This window comes from Apiospora kogelbergensis (assembly GCF_038363985.1).
Source record: "Apiospora kogelbergensis strain CBS 113332 chromosome Unknown utg000003l_segment0_segment0, whole genome shotgun sequence".
Classification (NCBI taxonomy): domain Eukaryota; kingdom Fungi; phylum Ascomycota; class Sordariomycetes; order Amphisphaeriales; family Apiosporaceae; genus Apiospora; species Apiospora kogelbergensis.
In genome coordinates, this window is record NW_027117420.1 from 2,246,577 (window position 1) to 2,263,170 (window position 16,594).

The 16,594-nt window shown below is 53.0% G+C and overlaps 5 protein-coding genes across 5 annotated transcripts; 3 read left to right on the forward strand and 2 right to left on the reverse strand.

The window, feature by feature from the left end:
• Positions 1–205: 205 nt before the first annotated feature.
• On the forward strand, positions 206–1,734 carry PG998_005488 (uncharacterized protein; the record flags this gene model as incomplete). Its single annotated transcript, XM_066872306.1, has 4 exons — positions 206–412; positions 477–834; positions 895–1,100; positions 1,180–1,734. The coding sequence occupies 4 exons, from the start codon at positions 206–208 to the stop codon at positions 1,732–1,734; spliced, it is 1,326 nt and encodes a 441-aa protein (XP_066732403.1).
• A 614-nt stretch (positions 1,735–2,348) lies between these two features.
• PG998_005489 (uncharacterized protein) lies at positions 2,349–3,438 on the reverse strand (the record flags this gene model as incomplete). Its single annotated transcript, XM_066872307.1, has 3 exons — positions 2,349–2,689; positions 2,761–3,200; positions 3,269–3,438. The coding sequence occupies 3 exons, from the start codon at positions 3,436–3,438 to the stop codon at positions 2,349–2,351; spliced, it is 951 nt and encodes a 316-aa protein (XP_066732404.1).
• A 1,933-nt stretch (positions 3,439–5,371) lies between these two features.
• PG998_005490 (uncharacterized protein) lies at positions 5,372–6,513 on the forward strand (the record flags this gene model as incomplete). The annotated part of the gene is made up of 3 exons (XM_066872308.1): positions 5,372–5,611; positions 5,682–6,177; positions 6,296–6,513. The coding sequence occupies 3 exons, from the start codon at positions 5,372–5,374 to the stop codon at positions 6,511–6,513; spliced, it is 954 nt and encodes a 317-aa protein (XP_066732405.1).
• A 1,162-nt stretch (positions 6,514–7,675) lies between these two features.
• Positions 7,676–9,485, reverse strand: PG998_005491 (uncharacterized protein; the record flags this gene model as incomplete). The annotated part of the gene is given in 4 exon segments (XM_066872309.1): positions 7,676–8,236; positions 8,253–8,438; positions 8,450–8,634; positions 8,690–9,485. 4 exon segments carry the CDS (start codon positions 9,483–9,485, stop codon positions 7,676–7,678), a joined length of 1,728 nt encoding a protein of 575 aa, XP_066732406.1.
• A 3,379-nt stretch (positions 9,486–12,864) lies between these two features.
• On the forward strand, positions 12,865–15,594 carry PG998_005492 (kinesin family protein; the record flags this gene model as incomplete). Its single annotated transcript, XM_066872310.1, has 4 exons — positions 12,865–13,206; positions 13,262–14,209; positions 14,380–14,409; positions 14,464–15,594. 4 exons carry the CDS (start codon positions 12,865–12,867, stop codon positions 15,592–15,594), a joined length of 2,451 nt encoding a protein of 816 aa, XP_066732407.1.
• Between the last annotated feature and the right edge of the window lie 1,000 nt (positions 15,595–16,594).

Below are 16,594 nucleotides of genomic sequence, written 5' to 3' on the forward strand. Positions count from 1 at the left end.
TATTCGTTGCATGTGCCAGGAAACAGGAACCGGAACGCCTATCTCTGCCACCCCTCCGCCTCGTTCTCTAAAAGTAGGTACTAGTATTTCTTTTAACTATGGAGCGTGCCTTCCACTCGTCCCTTCCCACCGGCGCTCCCTGTTCTTTTCACTGGAATCAGTCCTTCCCACCAATTGCGCCACGGCAACCAAGACATCATTCGCCATGGACGTGGACGCGGCAGCGCAAGCGGCAGCTGCAGCTGCGGCTATGCAGGCCGCCATCATGGCTGCCGTACACGCCGCCATCACCGAGATCTGGACCCTTTACGGCATTGGTAGCACCCTCATAGCCTGCCGCTTGTTCGTCCGCATGAAGATGGTGGGATTCCGAGGTCTCCAGCCAGATGACTATATAGCGCTCTGGGTCTTTGTGAGTATACACCGACCAACCAACATAATATTCATCCCGACTTACGCAGATAATTTCGTCCTAGATCGTCTACACGTCCGTTTCCGTTGTCGGTCACGTATTGATCCTCGACGCCGGAGGCAAGCATACGTCACAACTCAGCCCGCAGGATCGCATCAACCTACCCAAGTCCGACTACGCATTGTTCGAGTATGGCACGAAGCTATTCCTGGTGGGAGAGACGTTATACATGGGGGTAGTCTGGTCACTGAAGCTATGCATGGCCTTCTTCTACCGCCGCCTCGTGCGTGGCCTCTGGTCGGAGAAGCTGATCCTGCCGCTCATGGTCGGAATCTGCGCTACAGGTCTCGCCGGCATCATCACCGTCTACACCACCTGTGTGCCTGTTGCCAAGCAGTGGCAGATCTTGCCAGATCCAGGACGTACGTATCTAAATACTTCACATTGCCATTTGCCGTCCGACTGACAAAGAACTTATCTAGCCCTCTGTGTGCCACAGAACCCTTGGGTAATGATTACCGTCCTGTGTCTCAACCTGGCGACGGATCTATGTATTTTGAGCCTGCCCATCCCAGTTCTGGCCAAGATGCAAACAAACACAGTCCGCAAGATCGGTCTGGTTTTCCTCTTTGGTCTTGGCGCATTCACCATGATCGCCGCCATCCTTCGTATTGTGTCCATCTTCGTCGTAAGTTCTCTTTTCTACGCTCGCCACCCGCCACGGCCGACCTCGGACCACAGGTTTGCTGATATTGAAAACGGCACAGCTCAAGCAAGAAAGCGCTGGTGCACTGTGGTCGATCCGCGAGGACTTTATTGCGGTGGTCGTAACGCAGGCGCCAATGGTGTACCCCCTGTTTGGGCGCCGGTTCTGGACGTCGGCGTACGGCACCTCCAGCACCAGCAAGGGGGGTTCGTACTACAAGCAGAAGAGCGGCCCAGGCGAGAGCCACGAGCTCCGGTCTGGCGGACAACTGTCGAGAAAGGCCAAGGACCCCTACAGCCTGACACAGCTGGGCATCACGCAGGTCGGCGGGTCGGAGAGCCAAGAGGAAATGATCGAGCCTCCTCCGAACCAGGCCAATCCCGCAGCGATGGCCGCCGCCGCCAACGCCAACGCGAACGCCAACGCCAACGCCAACGCCAATGCTATCGACAACCGGAATCAAAATTTCTCCCGAACTCTTTCCGCCCCGAAAATGAGGGTGCCTCCGGAAAGGCGGGTAGTGGTGCAGCAAACGGTCACGACGTCGGTCTCGCCCCGGCAACAGCAGATTGATGCTGAAGACCGGCGCAGGATGGAGCAGCCTTGGGAAATTTGAAAAGGGATGTAATGTAGGATAGTTCTGATTGCAGCGGTTTCTTTTGGGTCGGACCAATCTGTATTGTATGTACGATTACTTAATTACGAATCAATTGTCGCGCATCATAATTGGCTGCGCTTAATCACTCATTCATGTTTTATGTTCCGAGCCCGTCGGCTCTCATTGGGTTTCATTCATCCCCCCTTTATGCCTCGGGGGATACTTTTCGTCTCGATGGCACTCCTGGTCTTGACAAGGAAGGGAGGGGAGGGGGAGAGAGAACTTTCCCTACGACCCTTGCAAAAAGGAAATTACGCGAAGCCGAGCCGAGCCGCGCCCTATACCTACAATGTATATATGTATGTATTAATCTGCTGACGAATCTCAACGGTCGACAGGATGCGACGTTGATCCCTGTGCGCAGCCCTGAACCTGGCGATCCACATCTCTCGAAGCGCTCCAACAAACGTTCAGAGCATGACGGGACGGCGGCAACACAGGGTGTGAAAGACGGGATGCCAACTTCGCATCTGAACTGGGCTTTTGAGGTAATGACGATTTTTGACTCGAACTCGGTGTATCTACAGTAACCCCAGGTTTTTCCAGCGGGGGATGGAGATATCTACTAAAGTTCATTTGCCCTTCACATGGGTCTTCATATCCTTGTCAACGCCGAGCCACAGCAAGTCGGGTCTGCTGTAATGCCCGCAAAGATCCAGGAACGACTTAGCCCCGATGATCTGGTCGAGGTCCAAATCGGCATATATAATACCCTCTTCCGTCGCCGGAATATCCTCCGAAAGCTTACGGCCATCGGGTCCAAAGACGGCGGAGCAGCCACCGCCCGGCGTCGCCATAAGCAGACCGGTCGACGTCTTCATTCTCTCGATACCCTTGTTGGTGAGAACGGTCGACGTGTGCAATACGAAAGTCTGCGACTCGATGGCATATGTCCGCGACAGGGTTTCGATACCTATAGAATGGTTAGATTTCATGTCTCCTGATATCGGGAAGATGAAGTTGACGGAAAAAGATGACAAATACCTTCGCGCGACATGGAGTAGAGCTCCGGACCCTGGTGCGGGTAGACCGGGGGCCACGCCGAGACGTGAATCTGCTCGCGTTGCGAGCACGTATAGTACTTGAGCAGGGGCTGGCAGTGCTCCCAGCACGAGAGGGCGCCGACGCGGCCGACCGAGGTATCGACGACGCTGTCGAGGCACTCGGCCGAGGCGTCACCGAAGACGCTACGCTCGGCATGGGTGGCCTTGATCTTGGAGCGGGCGGCGAGGATCTCGCCGTCCTCGGCGCCGATGATGGCCTGCGAGATGTAGAGCGAGTTGTTGCGGTTCTCGCTGAAGCCCAGGACCACGACGATCTCGTGCTGGGCCGCGGAGGCGCGGATGCGGTCCATCTGGGCCGACGAGAGGACGAGCGAGTTCTGCGTGTAGGGCACGATCATCGTCGGGTCCACTGGCCGATCCCTGGAAATTCCCGTGTGGTCAGCAAATGACTGGCTCTCTTCTTGGAGCGGTGCTCACGAAAGACTTACCAAATCCAGGCCGGATAGCCAGGGATCCAGCATTCAGGAAACGAGACTAGCTTTGCGCCGTTGGAGGCGGCTTCGGCAATGAGCTTGCATGTCTTCTCTACGCCGGCCTCCAGGTCAAGCCACTCAGGCTCAGCCTGTGTGACGGCAACGCGCAGCGGGGTCTTGGCCATATTGATGTTTAAGCAGGGGGTTGTGTTTTGGCAGTGTTGTGTAAGTATCGGAGCAAGCAGCTTGGTGACGAATTCAACTCTTCAAGCCGTTTCAGTCGAGCTGTATACATCGATGGCTAAGCTTCGTGTTATATATACACATCCGAGAAGCTGGCGCGGTGCGGCATTACTCTCGGCCTTTGGTGCATATCGGATCCATAGCCAATGTACAGCAACGAAAGTCAAAGTTCGTTTTGGGAAGTTTCCCCAGGGGGGTGGTTCAGGAAGTTGCTCCGGTCCCGTCAAGGGCGGGTAAGGCGGGTACCTGCACTACTATACCCACTATCCCATGACTCGTACCAAGCCGATAGGGGACTTGGCCTGTTCCCATGACTCGAGTCGCCTGTGGTCAACACCTGATTCTTCGCAACGTATGACCTTGAACTCTAATAGGAGGGCCTGGGACCCTGAAGAATCGACGAAGCGGCCAGCTCAACGGTATTCGGTACACCGCCGGGGCTGCCAGGGTGAGTGAGGGGGAGATCGGGACCGAAGATCGTCTCGTGGGTTGCGATATCAGTAGCTGCAATGAGTAGCGTGCGGTGAAATCCTTCGTGGGTTGGCGTTTATAACCTCTTGGATAAGGTTCGGTGCGGATGATGGGCCAGGGGAATTTTCCTCCGAGCAGGGGGTAACTTGGAACTGGAGAAGTGAATGCATCCAACAATACCAAAAACGTTCAATATGGAGTCAAGACTCAGAGATTATAATCTTGGACGACCTGCTTTCAAGAAAGCCATAGATTCTGGGACTCTCTCCAGCCTTGAATCCAAGATGGCACTATCACTTGCTAGAGTGCTTTTCATCAGAGACAGGTTTGTGCTATTTCCCCGGCTCACAACGCAAGGAAGGATATGAACTGACTTGAACAACCAGTCAATGACGTTAGTGTCAATCAACACCAGAAGAGAGACGGGTTCTTTCTGTTGGACATAAACCCAGGGGTTGGATACCAGCCCGCGTGAATCAATTTACGCGGGGTCAGACAGACAGACCGAGATCTTGACACATACAATGCCAGTGAGCGCGGACGAGATGACCTGGATAATATTCATCCTGGAGAAAGTCATGATCTGGGATTGAGTTCAAGTGTCTGTCTATGTGGTGGCCAACGCCACCTTGACTCACCATCTGCAAGAGTCTGCTCGGCTTCTCATGTTTGTTGCTTCAAATGTGGGATAGGCTGGGTAAAGAGAGAAACCTAGATTTCCTCAGCTTCATGCAGTATGTCCAGCCCTGCATCTGGAGTCCAGTCCTCATCTGGAGTCCAGTCCTGCAATTCGTGGAAGTATGGGTGCGGGTGACAGTCTCGTCGGGCCCATCACCCTTTTCGATCTAATCTGATCGCAGTGCTGACCTGTAACGGCATTACCACCTGGAAATGGATTAGCAATCACCTAGACATATGCTGGTTTCTCCGTCCTTGATGCCTCATTCGACTCGATTGGCTATTGCGACAGACCCAACTGCTTTGGGATACGCGAGATGACAACTTGGCAGCTTGGCGTTCTATACAAAACCCCAGAAAACCCCGCCTCCTCCACATGCATGCCTTTGCCGGATTATCACCACACTCAACCGGGGCTTGGATCGCATTCTGTGTCAAGATGAAGGTCGCCTTACTTGTCGGCACCATTTCCTTGCTTTCATGGCGCTCAGTGGCATTACCGAGTGTAGCTCCCCCATCGACGGAGGCAGACCCGAGCGATGTACTGGCCAGGCTGCAAGTGATGAGCATGGAGGCTCTGGAAGAAGCCGAGCGGGAAATGGAACGCAGTGACTCTGGATCCTGTTCCCTCGGTACTGCGCAAGTCAGACAAGACTGGTATGTTCGACGTCCAGAGAGATACCGCGATGTCTGTCACTGAGACTCGAGACACGCCGCAGGGAAAACATGAATACACTCATGAGGAAAGGCTACGTCCAGGCGGTTCAATGCCTATTCGAATCCGAATCGAAGCTCACCCAGTATGGATGGCCGACCAAGAGCCGATATGATGACTTCGTGGCCGTCCATGTCAATTTGACGGCTACAGTCCACAACACCGGCAATTTTCTCGGCTGGCACCGCTACTTCCTCCACGCATACGAATCTGCCTTGCGAACCGAGTGTGGCTACACCGGCTATATGCCGGTAGGATTCCCCTTTCTTACTAGGAGCCGACTCACCGTGGAGAACAAGACTGACCCACAAGCGCGCCTAGTATTGGAACTGGTTTGCTCACCGCGACGACGTGACCAAGTCGCCCGTGTTCGACGGCAGCGCCACCAGCCTGGGGAGCGACGGCGAGTTCTTCTACCACAATGGCACGCTGGCCGGCGTCCTCCAGATCCCCCTCCCGTCGGGCCACGGCGGCGGCTGCATCGCGCAGGGGCCCTTTGCGGGCCAGCAGGTCGGCGTCGGGCCCATGCTGAGCGTGTTCGACGGGTTCCCGACGGTCAAAGACCTCTTCGTGCCCAACCCCCACTGCATCCGCCGCGACCTCAACAGCTACGCGGCCACGCGCTTCTTCAGCGCGGACGCCTTGCTCAACGTCACCCTCGGCGCCGCGTCCCGGAGCATCAGGCTGTTCCAGAGGGAACTTCAGGGCGGCGAGTACCCCGGGCACTTGGGCCTGCATGCCGCGGGCCACTTCGTGCTGGGCGGGGACGGGACAGATCTGTTCTCGTCGCCCAACGATCCCGCCTTTTTTCTCCATCGTGAGTCGTGTCTATGCGTTCGGAAGTCACTGTCCCAAGCCTCTTGTCCCCAAGAAATTTCCTTTGTCCTCCCTTTTTTGTAGAGGAGGAGGTTGCTGACCTATCGACTCCATCCCAGATGCTATGCTAGACCGCCTGTGGTGGATTTGGCAGATGCTTCATCCCGCCTTGGCCCGCACCATCGAGGGGACCGTCACCATGAACAACAATCCCCCGAGTGCCAATGCCACGGTAAGAGACAGGTTGGATGTGAAGGGCCTCCTGACTTCAGAGGTCCTGCTCCAGGACGTTCTGGACACAATGGGTGGAGAGCCGCTCTGTTACGTCTACAATTGATTGGCACCAGATCGAGTCGAGCCATCAAGATCACTGCACATGATATATTACTGAAACAGCATTTTCTTCCACATACGACCACATCCTGCTGAATACTAGGGATCCCGTCCGCTCTCCCATATATAAGCAACAGAGAGCCGAATTAGTACTAGGGTCGGTGACGACCTGGGAATCCTCGGTGTTGTATGTTTTCCTTTTTTTGTGCTGCTCTCTTGCGACTAACATAAGAAAGCAAACACCGCCGATGGACGCACTACAAGAGGGAGACAACGTGCCAACCAAGGGCCAGCGAGGTCAGGACGGTGGGTGCGCTGGGTGTGTGTATTTTAGTTCGTGGGTTGATGTGGTTGATGACGCCGGCGCCGTGCTGGGATAGCTCACCAACCCAGTCAGTCCGAATGTACGAGACACAATGCTAACCAAGATTTGTTGCACATGTGGCATATCACCAGCAGAAGCTCTGTAGACTTACAATAACTATAAAAGGCGCAAATAGCCTAGGTAGGTTGGCCGTAAGAATGCACAATCTGATGATAAAGCGACGTAGTGAAGGGCTGGACAGGAGGTGGGTGAGAACCTGTGGCAGCGGTAGAATCAATACAGCTTCATGTCATTTGGGTTCATTCAAACGGTGTATAGAGAAATAACTACATTTTCGCGTCACGTATCTAGCTAGACATACCAATTTCGCGCCGACATATACAACGCATGTCGAGCCATCGAATGCTGTTTGCCGTTGAGCGCCACCGGTGCCTCTTTCGAGTCGAGCCGGCGACGGCTGACAGCCAGCTGCAATTCCCGAGGGCCAATGGAATTGAGCCTGGCTAAACCCATGAGCCATTATACGCGCATAGTAGATGGAATCCCACCATACAGCACTTTTGTCTACCACCAAAACGTAACACATTGTGACTGAACGCAGGAACGCCTGAGGTTACAGTCACTCGAGCCTCTTCGTGCGCTGGAAACAAGAACAAAACAACATCCGAAAAAGCAATAAGGAAACGCTGCAGTAGTAAGCGAACTAGCTTAGGTGGCCAGGGATGACTTCTTTCAGCCATGCCGTCCATTCTTCGTAATTTGGGTACTGATGGAAGTCAAAGGGTTTCCATCCAACTCGATGTGTGGAGTTGTTGTTGGTGAGCTGTTTCGTCCTTCAGCTTCAGATGTGCAGCAGATCGACATCGGGAATGCTGCGCTGCCTTTTGTGGCCGAGGTGATGTTCGGAAGAAGCCTTTCGCTTCTGAGTATTGGTAGTCAGGGGACTTTCGGAAATACTGGACTTCTTCTTGTGTTTACGAAGCGGCGAAATGGGGATATTGGTGTCGGTAAGACGACCATCTTTGATGCCGCGGAGTGTGCCTTCGAAGAAAGGGCTCGAGAAGGCCAGCGACTCGCGCGTGGCTTTGCCGTTGCGGATAAGCTGCGAGTTGGCCTGGTCTCGACGGAAGGCGCCAACAATGTTGGAGTTGTTCTCAAAGTGGCTCAGAAGGGACGTGACGTCATTGTCGTTGGCAGTGGTGGGACGTCCGGGTGTCGCCGAGAAGAAATCCTCAGTTTCGTCAACCTCATTGGCACCTTCCTCGTCGGATGAGCCATCACCCAAGTCCACAAAATCGTCAACGTTAAGCTTTTGCTCCTCCTCATCCTCATCAAGATCATCATCGGAGCTTTCCTCCTCTTCTTCGGCGGCGGTGTTTTCGGTAGTGTGTGGGAAAAAAAGCTTCCATGGGGCCGACGGGCTGAGTGTTCATGAAATCGCCAAAAGTGTTCGAGGAGAACATGGCACCCATCATGAGGTTGCCCGAGTTGCTGAGCAAGGGCGAGGATTGAGAGATGGGCTCGTAGAAGGGGAAATTGAATTGCTCAGGCGACAAATCAAGGCGCCGTAATCTCTGGGGGTGAAAATCATCAACTTGCCAGTCCTGGGATTGACGACAGCCACTGGCTTCTTCCCCGAGCTCTCAAGATTGAACCGCCCAACACGGGGTTGGCCACGACGAGGCTTGATAAGGGTGATGGCATCTGAGTCGGACACCTCCTCGGGTGGATGGCTGTGAACCATCTTACGACGAGGGGGCCGCTCAGGGGGGGCTTCGTCTTCTGTAGTGTCACCGTCACCTAGTAGGGATTATTAGCTTGATAATTAGGCTTGGCAGTCTGGTCTGCTACTCACTCTGATAGCCGTCGAGGGAGTTTTCATCCTCAAAGAACTTCTCAGGCGACGCCATGGGAGTAGAAACTCCTGTCGAAGGCTCCTGGGCTGTGCCAGGGGTCGCGACAGGGGTACTGTCATCCTCGAAGAAAAAGTCGAGGTCACCATTGAAAGTGTCCATGATATCTACATTTTCATGCGGGCCATGGATATCCCAGAACCCGCCTGAATTGGACGAGTCATCGTTGCTGTCCTGCTCGATTTCTCGACGGAACGACGGGTCCAGCGAGTTTTGGTCCACGAAGATGTCGGGAAAGAAACCGACACCATCGTCTGTGTCGGTTGTGTCACCGTCAGAATCAGGTACGTCAAAACGAACCCTTCTTTCTACGGTAGTATCGGATACACTGCCCGCTTTCTTGGCTGCTGGCACTTCGGCAACAGCGTCTCGGTTGCTGTCAGACATGAAGCCTTCCCAGCTGGTGCTCTCATCCGCATCATCGTCATTGTCATCGTCGTCATCGTCTTCCTCCTCATCTTCTGCTTCGTCTTCATCGTCACCTTCTTCATCCGAATCGACCGGCCGAGGGGAGCTGTGAGTGGCGGTACTTCGCCACTCACTGACTAAAATCTTCTCCTCCTCGGCCGCCAATGCATCGTCATCGTCCTCGTCTTCGGAATCAGTAATGGCGTCCACACCCGAATAGCCGCCTTCTTCGTCCGAGAGGTCGAGCGAGGAGGAGGAGTCGGAGCCCCGACGCTTCTTGGCGGCTTTCACGGGTGTGGTAGGGGCCTTCGGCCGAACGTTTCTCGACATTGGGCTGTGTGTGGCGCAAGAGTATGCGCCGCGATGTGGAATGTGGGTTATGCAGGGGCCGACAAGGATCTTGGACTTGACGATCTCCAAATGGGGACAAACGGCGGTGAAGCCGAATTTTGCTCGATTCGGAGGCAATGAACCCGAATCGAGATGCAAGTGGTTCCGATGGGCGATGTAAAGTTTAATGGCACCCTTCGCGTCTGCAGGGTAGTAGATTGATTATGGTGTCGGGGTCAATCAATGGTGGAAGGGTAGGTATGGAATTAGTCTGGTTGTGTCGGGACCAGGTGAAATGTCAAATATCGTCGAATTATGTTTGTCAAATGCAAGCCTCAAGCAAGGCCTAATGCGTAGTTGTTTCTGTTCGGATCAGACTTCCGGGATGGCCCTTCTGGTGGTAGAATGGACCAGTACAGTGGGAAATCTGTAGGGGAACTATCGTCGAGGTCGGATCTGGAGTTGAAATATCTCGGTGAACTGCTGGACTACGGGACGCACCCAAGAGGGGGTGGGACGTCCCGCAGTGGGCGTTTACAGCTCAGCGACGGCCGAAGGCATGGTTTCTCGACGTAGTTGTTCTGGTAATTGGTTGATCCTGCGGATTGGTAGGGCGACTTCGTTGTCTGTGGGTTGGTGGTTTGGGTGATGTCCTGGAGGAAAGGGAAGAAGGGAAGAGAGAATATTCGGATAAGGCTCTTTCCCAGGGATAAAATTCATAGGCCAGGCCATCGAGGACGAGCCCAGCAAGCCCAAACTTTTTTTTTCTTTCCTTTCCATGGTGGGGTCATGTCGTCTGATTGGCCCACTTTGGAACCTCGAACTCTGGGCTTTGGAGACTCCAGACTTTTTGTCCAGGCCAGTCACCAAGCGACTACACGTACATACATGCGTACTACATACTGGTACAAGTACACCACAACGCCTCTACATAATTACTTCTTCCTTTTCTGCCGCTGGCCATGTCACCGCCATTTGCGCGTAAACCGCAAGCAACCCTTCTGTCTACGGATCATATGCAAGCAAGCCGGCTCTGGAGCCGCGCCGTTTCGACGATGCCGTTGTGTTTGCACTTCTGATTGCTGTTTTGTTGGTACCGGCACCCTGATAGCAGCGCTTCCAAGCCCCCAGCCAGTCTACTTCTACTGTCCGGCCTGGTCTTGCTGCTAAGACAGCTAATAAACGCAGCAGTCAGATCATCTTTTGTCTAGCTTACCTCACTATTAGATGCACTCTATTTGAAGTGTGTGCAGTTGTACAACACGTACTTCTATTACCAGCTGCATGAGCAGGAAAAAGAAAACGCGCGCGACCGATGCAGTGGTACCTAAACCGGCAACCGCATTGAAACGTTTTCATCCCCTCCCGTCCCCAGGAGACAATGTTGCCTGCCCCCACCATGAGGTCCCTCTATGCTCATCTGTCAACCAGCCATCGTGCCACCTTTGACCAAGACTCATCCATGACTGCATCATGCTTTTCGGACGAGGAACACAAATTTCTGCTCCATAAGCCCGGACTGAGAGATGGGAGATACTGTAGCTACACATGAGGAACATGGAGGGTGAGTCTCACCTACTGGTCTCACCATGAAGGGGCGATAGGAGGCTGACCTCAGCTCCAACATCTACCTATCTAACCTCTATCCGATTTCAGCATGATGTGACCTGCATGTACAAATCCCTACTCAACCTCCCATGTTTATGCCCGCCTTATTAGAATTCAAGCCAATCTAGCCGACGCAAAAGGGTGCATATGTAGACCGAAGCCGAATCTTCTCATCTCCACATACTTCACTTTTTTCTCAAAGAAAAGAAATATCCCCACACTCGCTCCTTGAAGCTCCTCTTTTTGGTGTCCAGTAAGCTTCTGCAGGGTGAACAACATATGCGTACATTATGTACATTACGTAGGTATGCGATCTATTTCTACCATTCCGGTTGTCGTAGAGAAAAGACTTGATAGACCGGCCACCTGCCAATGATCTCCATGTGTTGGATGGTCGGTTCCTCTTTCTGGCCCGTGTCGTCTTGCTCCGGCTTCCTGTTTGGTGAACGCCCGAGCGCAGAAACACCGATGAAGAAAAAGGGGCTCTCTCGTCATAAGTGATCCGCTTAACGACAAGGAATCCCAAGCCCCTCCGACCCCTCATACCCGCTCGCCTTTTTATTTTTTATTTTTTTAAAGAAAAGTCGTGACGGCGCCATATTAGTACGGTACCAAAATATAGAAGAATCTTGTCTGGGCAGCTAGACGGGATTCCACAATTTAATCGAGATATTTCCAGGTATATCCTTGGTGGTCCTTGGTTGTCAGGGTGCGATATCGTCTGCCTCGTCTTCTGGTGTCGTGTCTCCAAACTCTTTCCCCATAATAACAAGCTTCTGCTTGCCGTGCAGCAGTACCTCTGTTCTGCTCTGAAGTTGATGGACGGTCAACGGTCAACGGTCTTTGGTATTCGAACCGAGGGCACTCAGTCCATCAGTCGGTCATTCCACTTGACGTGTGTTGCAGTCATACTCCTTTCCCCATTTCTGCTGCATGCATGCAACAGACATACGAAGTCGGCAAATAGCTCACAGACTTATGGCTACATGTCATGTGCCAGACGGTCGTTGGGAAAACAAGACGTGTAAGACCAAGAGCACTGTGGATGTAGATGTAAATGTTGCTCTCGTGTCGCCGCCCTACCTTTCTGGGCGCCCCAACTGGAACCAACCAATCCGACGAGACAGCGCAATTTGAAACCGGCGCATTTCGAAGGTTCAATGATTTATTTGACTCACATTTAACATCATGTGGGTTCCATCCCATCAATGGACAATTAGCTTTCTCTCGTTCTTCGCGTTGAAGCTATCAGTGCAGAGCACTAACTAGTCGTACAAATATGTAGCTAATGGTCGCGGACGAGAAGAATGCAGCGGGTAAAACCCAGTACCTTGAGAAACGGCCGTGGCCACATCCAGGCATCTGCGCACATGAAAAGTGACTTGCCAGTAGGCCTATTTGCCATCAAGTGAAGCGACAGAAGGCTCAGCCCGATGTTACATATTCCCACTCTGCACAAAAGCCAGTCCGTGCAGTTCGACATTCCCCTGCTTTTCCCTGCTTATCTTATCGTGGTTGCCCTTCCGACCGGGCGCGAAGTCAACAGCGCTTGCCTGGAAACAGTAGAATGCAGCAGGCAATTTATTTTTGTCCAAAGAGACGCGTCTTGATCGAATTGCTTGCATAAGTGCCCGAGCCCGCAGCATGTCCTCCAGTCCTCTGCGTTGGCTTCGAGTCTGTATTTCCCTAGACCGGATTTCCTTCTCTTCCATCACTTGGGCTTTTGCATGTCACACTTACCAGTAACACATTGCAGCTCAGTTCGTTCAGCATGATGGATCCTCCCCAGAAACCAGGTGCAAACCTATTCCAGGTTTATCTACGCCTGCGACCTACGCCAGCGAGTAGTTCGACCAATGCTGAAAGATTCCTCTTGGTCGAAGAACCAGAAGAGGATGAGGCTCCCACGCAAATCACACTGAACCCGCCCAATGACCGAAGGCGCGCCGTGGAGAAGTTCGCCTTCACCAGGGTATTCGAGGAAGATGCCACCCAGTTGGACCTGTTCCAAGGCACCCAGGTCCTGCCTTTGCTTGAGGGAGTTCTCGCGCCCCATGGAGGTGAAGGAACCGATGGTTTGCTTGCTACTTTGGGCGTGACAGGTTCAGGAAAGGTATGCTTGCTCCGCTTGTCCAAGTTTCCAAGGCGCACAGCTGATGATCTAGTAGACACACACCATGCTCGGATCACGCTCCCAGCGCGGTCTAACCCAGCTTGCACTCGATGTCATCTTCCGATCCCTCGAATCAAACCTCCTCGACTGCACGAGAAACACGAACCTGGAAGCCAGCATCCAGGCTTCCGACTCTTCCGAAGCTACCTTCTTTTCCGCCCCGTCCTTCCTCGAGACGGTCTACAACGACTTTGTAAGCTCGCGCATGGGATCAAGAGCGGGAACGCCAATGACTGTACGAAAACCCCCAAGCAAAGATTTCATTCGCGCGTCTCTCCAAAACATGTGTCCTCAACTGCCTGGCATTTTCCCAGAGAGTCCCAGTAGCATGCGGCTGGTTCGTCATGAAGATGACTTGTCACACGTCACTATGCTGGATACGCCTCCGAAAGATATGCCACGAGGATGGGCCAAGGGCCATCATGCTCTACCAAATGCCGAGGCAGGCAAGCCAAAGTTGGCCACTGCTTCGCCGAAGAAGCACTACATGTTTCTCACTTCAGCAGCCCAATCAAAGAAGAATGAAACTAACACTCCAGCAAAGAGCGAGTTCCCACCACCATCGACACCGAGACCAAAATTACAGCGGCCATCAGCATTTCCCCAAGTACCCAGCATTGACCCGATTCGGGCTTCATGCGATCCTTCGGCCGAATACGCGATCCTTATATCCATGTATGAGGTATACAATGACCGCATATTCGATCTTTTAACGCCGCCCGTCAAGTCCAATGCTACAAAGGAATACCGTCGTCGCCCTCTTCTTTTCAAGTCGACAGAGCAGTCACCGGACAGAAAAGTGGTTGCTGGGCTACGCAAAGTCATCTGCGGAAGTCTCACAGAGGCGTTGATGGTATTAGAGGCTGGTCTTCACGAGAGAAGGGTGGCCGGCACCGGAAGCAACAGCACCTCGTCGCGTAGCCATGGCTTCTTCTGTGTCGAGGTAAAAAAAGACGTAGCGGCCGGAGTGACAGAGCCTGGGCTGGCAACACCCTTAGCATTGTTGACCTGGCGGGTAGTGAGCGGGCGAGGGATGCCAAAACTCAAGGCGCCACTCTGGCCGAGGCTGGCAAGATTAACGAAAGTCTGATGTATCTTGGTCAATGCCTCCAGATGCAGAGTGACATGGGCAACACAAGCAAGGTATGTTTCATTTGGCCCGGACTTACACATCTTGACTGACGCTTCAAAATACAGCCAAACCTGGTCCCATTCCGCCAATGCAAATTGACGGAGCTCCTATTCTCCAATTCTTTCCCGTCTCCTTCCTTCACCCAATCCTCGTCGATACATCGACGTAACCCTCAGAAGGCGGTCATGGTTGTGACCGCTGATCCTGTTGGGGATTTTAATGCTACATCACAGATATTGCGTTACAGTGCTCTTGCTCGGACGGTGACAGTCCCGCGAGTGCCTTCCATCACTCAAACCATTCTGCAACAGAACAGCTCGAACACACTTTCTTACCCTACTCTTCCATATCCCCAATCCAGCCCAACCAGCAGCAGCCCTCTCTCATCGCCCACACTCCAGCACCACAAACCGTTCTTCCATCAACCTTCTTATCAGCTTTCGTCGCCTACCAGACTCTTTAGCCCGGGTTCAGACACGGAACGCTCGACTATGGAGAACGCAGCCCTGGAAATTGCCCGTATGGCCGAAATGATTGACCAGCTGAATTCGGACCTGAGCCGGGAGACGGAGGCACGCATCGCTGCAGAAACGCATCTGTTATCCATGGAAGATCGTCTTCAGGACATGGAACAAGAGATTCGCGAGGAGTGCTACACTGACTTTGAGAGAAGACTGGCTCTGGAAATGAACCGGTGGAAGGCGTCTCTCAGTCATGAGTTGGAGCGTGGCGAAGAGCATTGGGACCGCAAAGTGGAGGTGCTCGCCCGTGGAGTAGGCGTGATAACGGTAGCCTCCGATGACGATGAGAACCAGGGTGAGGATGATAAAGAGAATGTGCTCGTTGAAAATCTGGAACAGGAGAATGAACGATTGCGAAGAGAGCTCGCGGTGTTGAAGAGAGAGTTAGGCTCGCGAACCCCCAGCAAGCGAGCCCCATTGCAAGAGCGCGGGGATGCAATGGTGACGATGAAGTCGGAAATGGCCGGCCTCGGCAGCCGGATGGAGGCGTTGCGGGTTAGCTCGACGGGCTCGGCCAGGAGCATCCTCAGCGACGACCGAATCTCGAACCACTCGTACGCGAACTCGGAAGCCGGCAGCATCCGGAGTAAAAAAGTCGTCGCGGGTGGCGACGAATGGCAGCCCGACAAAAAAGGTGCGGAAACTGCAGGCGAAGAAATGGGAACCGATCGGTGATGACGATATCTGACTTGATGGCTTATGACGGGATGATGATTGACTGGATGGACGAACTATGTAATAATGTACTGTACGCTGGGATGGGCACACGACGATGTGTTTGGAGTATTAACGACGCTGGTGGCATTCGGTTTGCCTTGGCGGCTGGATTCGAGGATACCCCTATACGTATACGTATTTGTATTTTCTTGTTTGGGCTTTGTTGCAAGATTTCTTAATATAATGATCAGTGACGAGTGGGTGTTTCTCAGTTTTAGGATATTGTAGATTTGGCCCCCTTTCCTTTCTGTTGCCCCTTTTTCGTAATTATAATCCTTTGAATATCAGTAGCAAACAGCCTGCCTTGCATCTCTCAGATTCTAAAGATTCTTCAATCATCTCCTCAACATTGTGTCATGGAACCTTGGAGAGTCAGACGACACGAACGTAGATGTGCTCGGATACAGTAACCAACTTGATTCATCCAACCATAGAGTTCCAATGTACCAAGAATGAGTCTCCAGAGCTGTATGATCAGCTCTCATCTCGATGATTGCTCTACGTGAGCCATGGATTGGTGAGTGCGATACCCTTCTCTTCTGCGCATTGGATGGACACTCGCAGGATTTCTCTTCCCTCCTTCAGCGTCTTATCTTGCCGATGGACCAAGAGGGGCTGAAAAGGCAGGGGGTACCGGAACTATGAGATTGCCAGAAACCACACGCTAGCTCAGCTCGGTCTAGGGCTGACGGCATACGCCAAGCTGCCAAGGTCTTCACAAGTTCAGCTGCCAGCGGAGGAGAACATCGCGTATGCACCTCTTCTTTTCCTCAATACTGACTTACCTCCTTCTGCTTGTATTCACCACATCGAACCTATGTCGAGTCGGGTATGGGTCCAGATCCGGGACTCGTTGAACCCAAAAAGACACGATCATTGCTTTCTACCACTACCTCAAGACTGGTCGCCAACAACGCATAACTTTTGTGCCCCCCAAAATTCTTGGGACAGTGGAAGA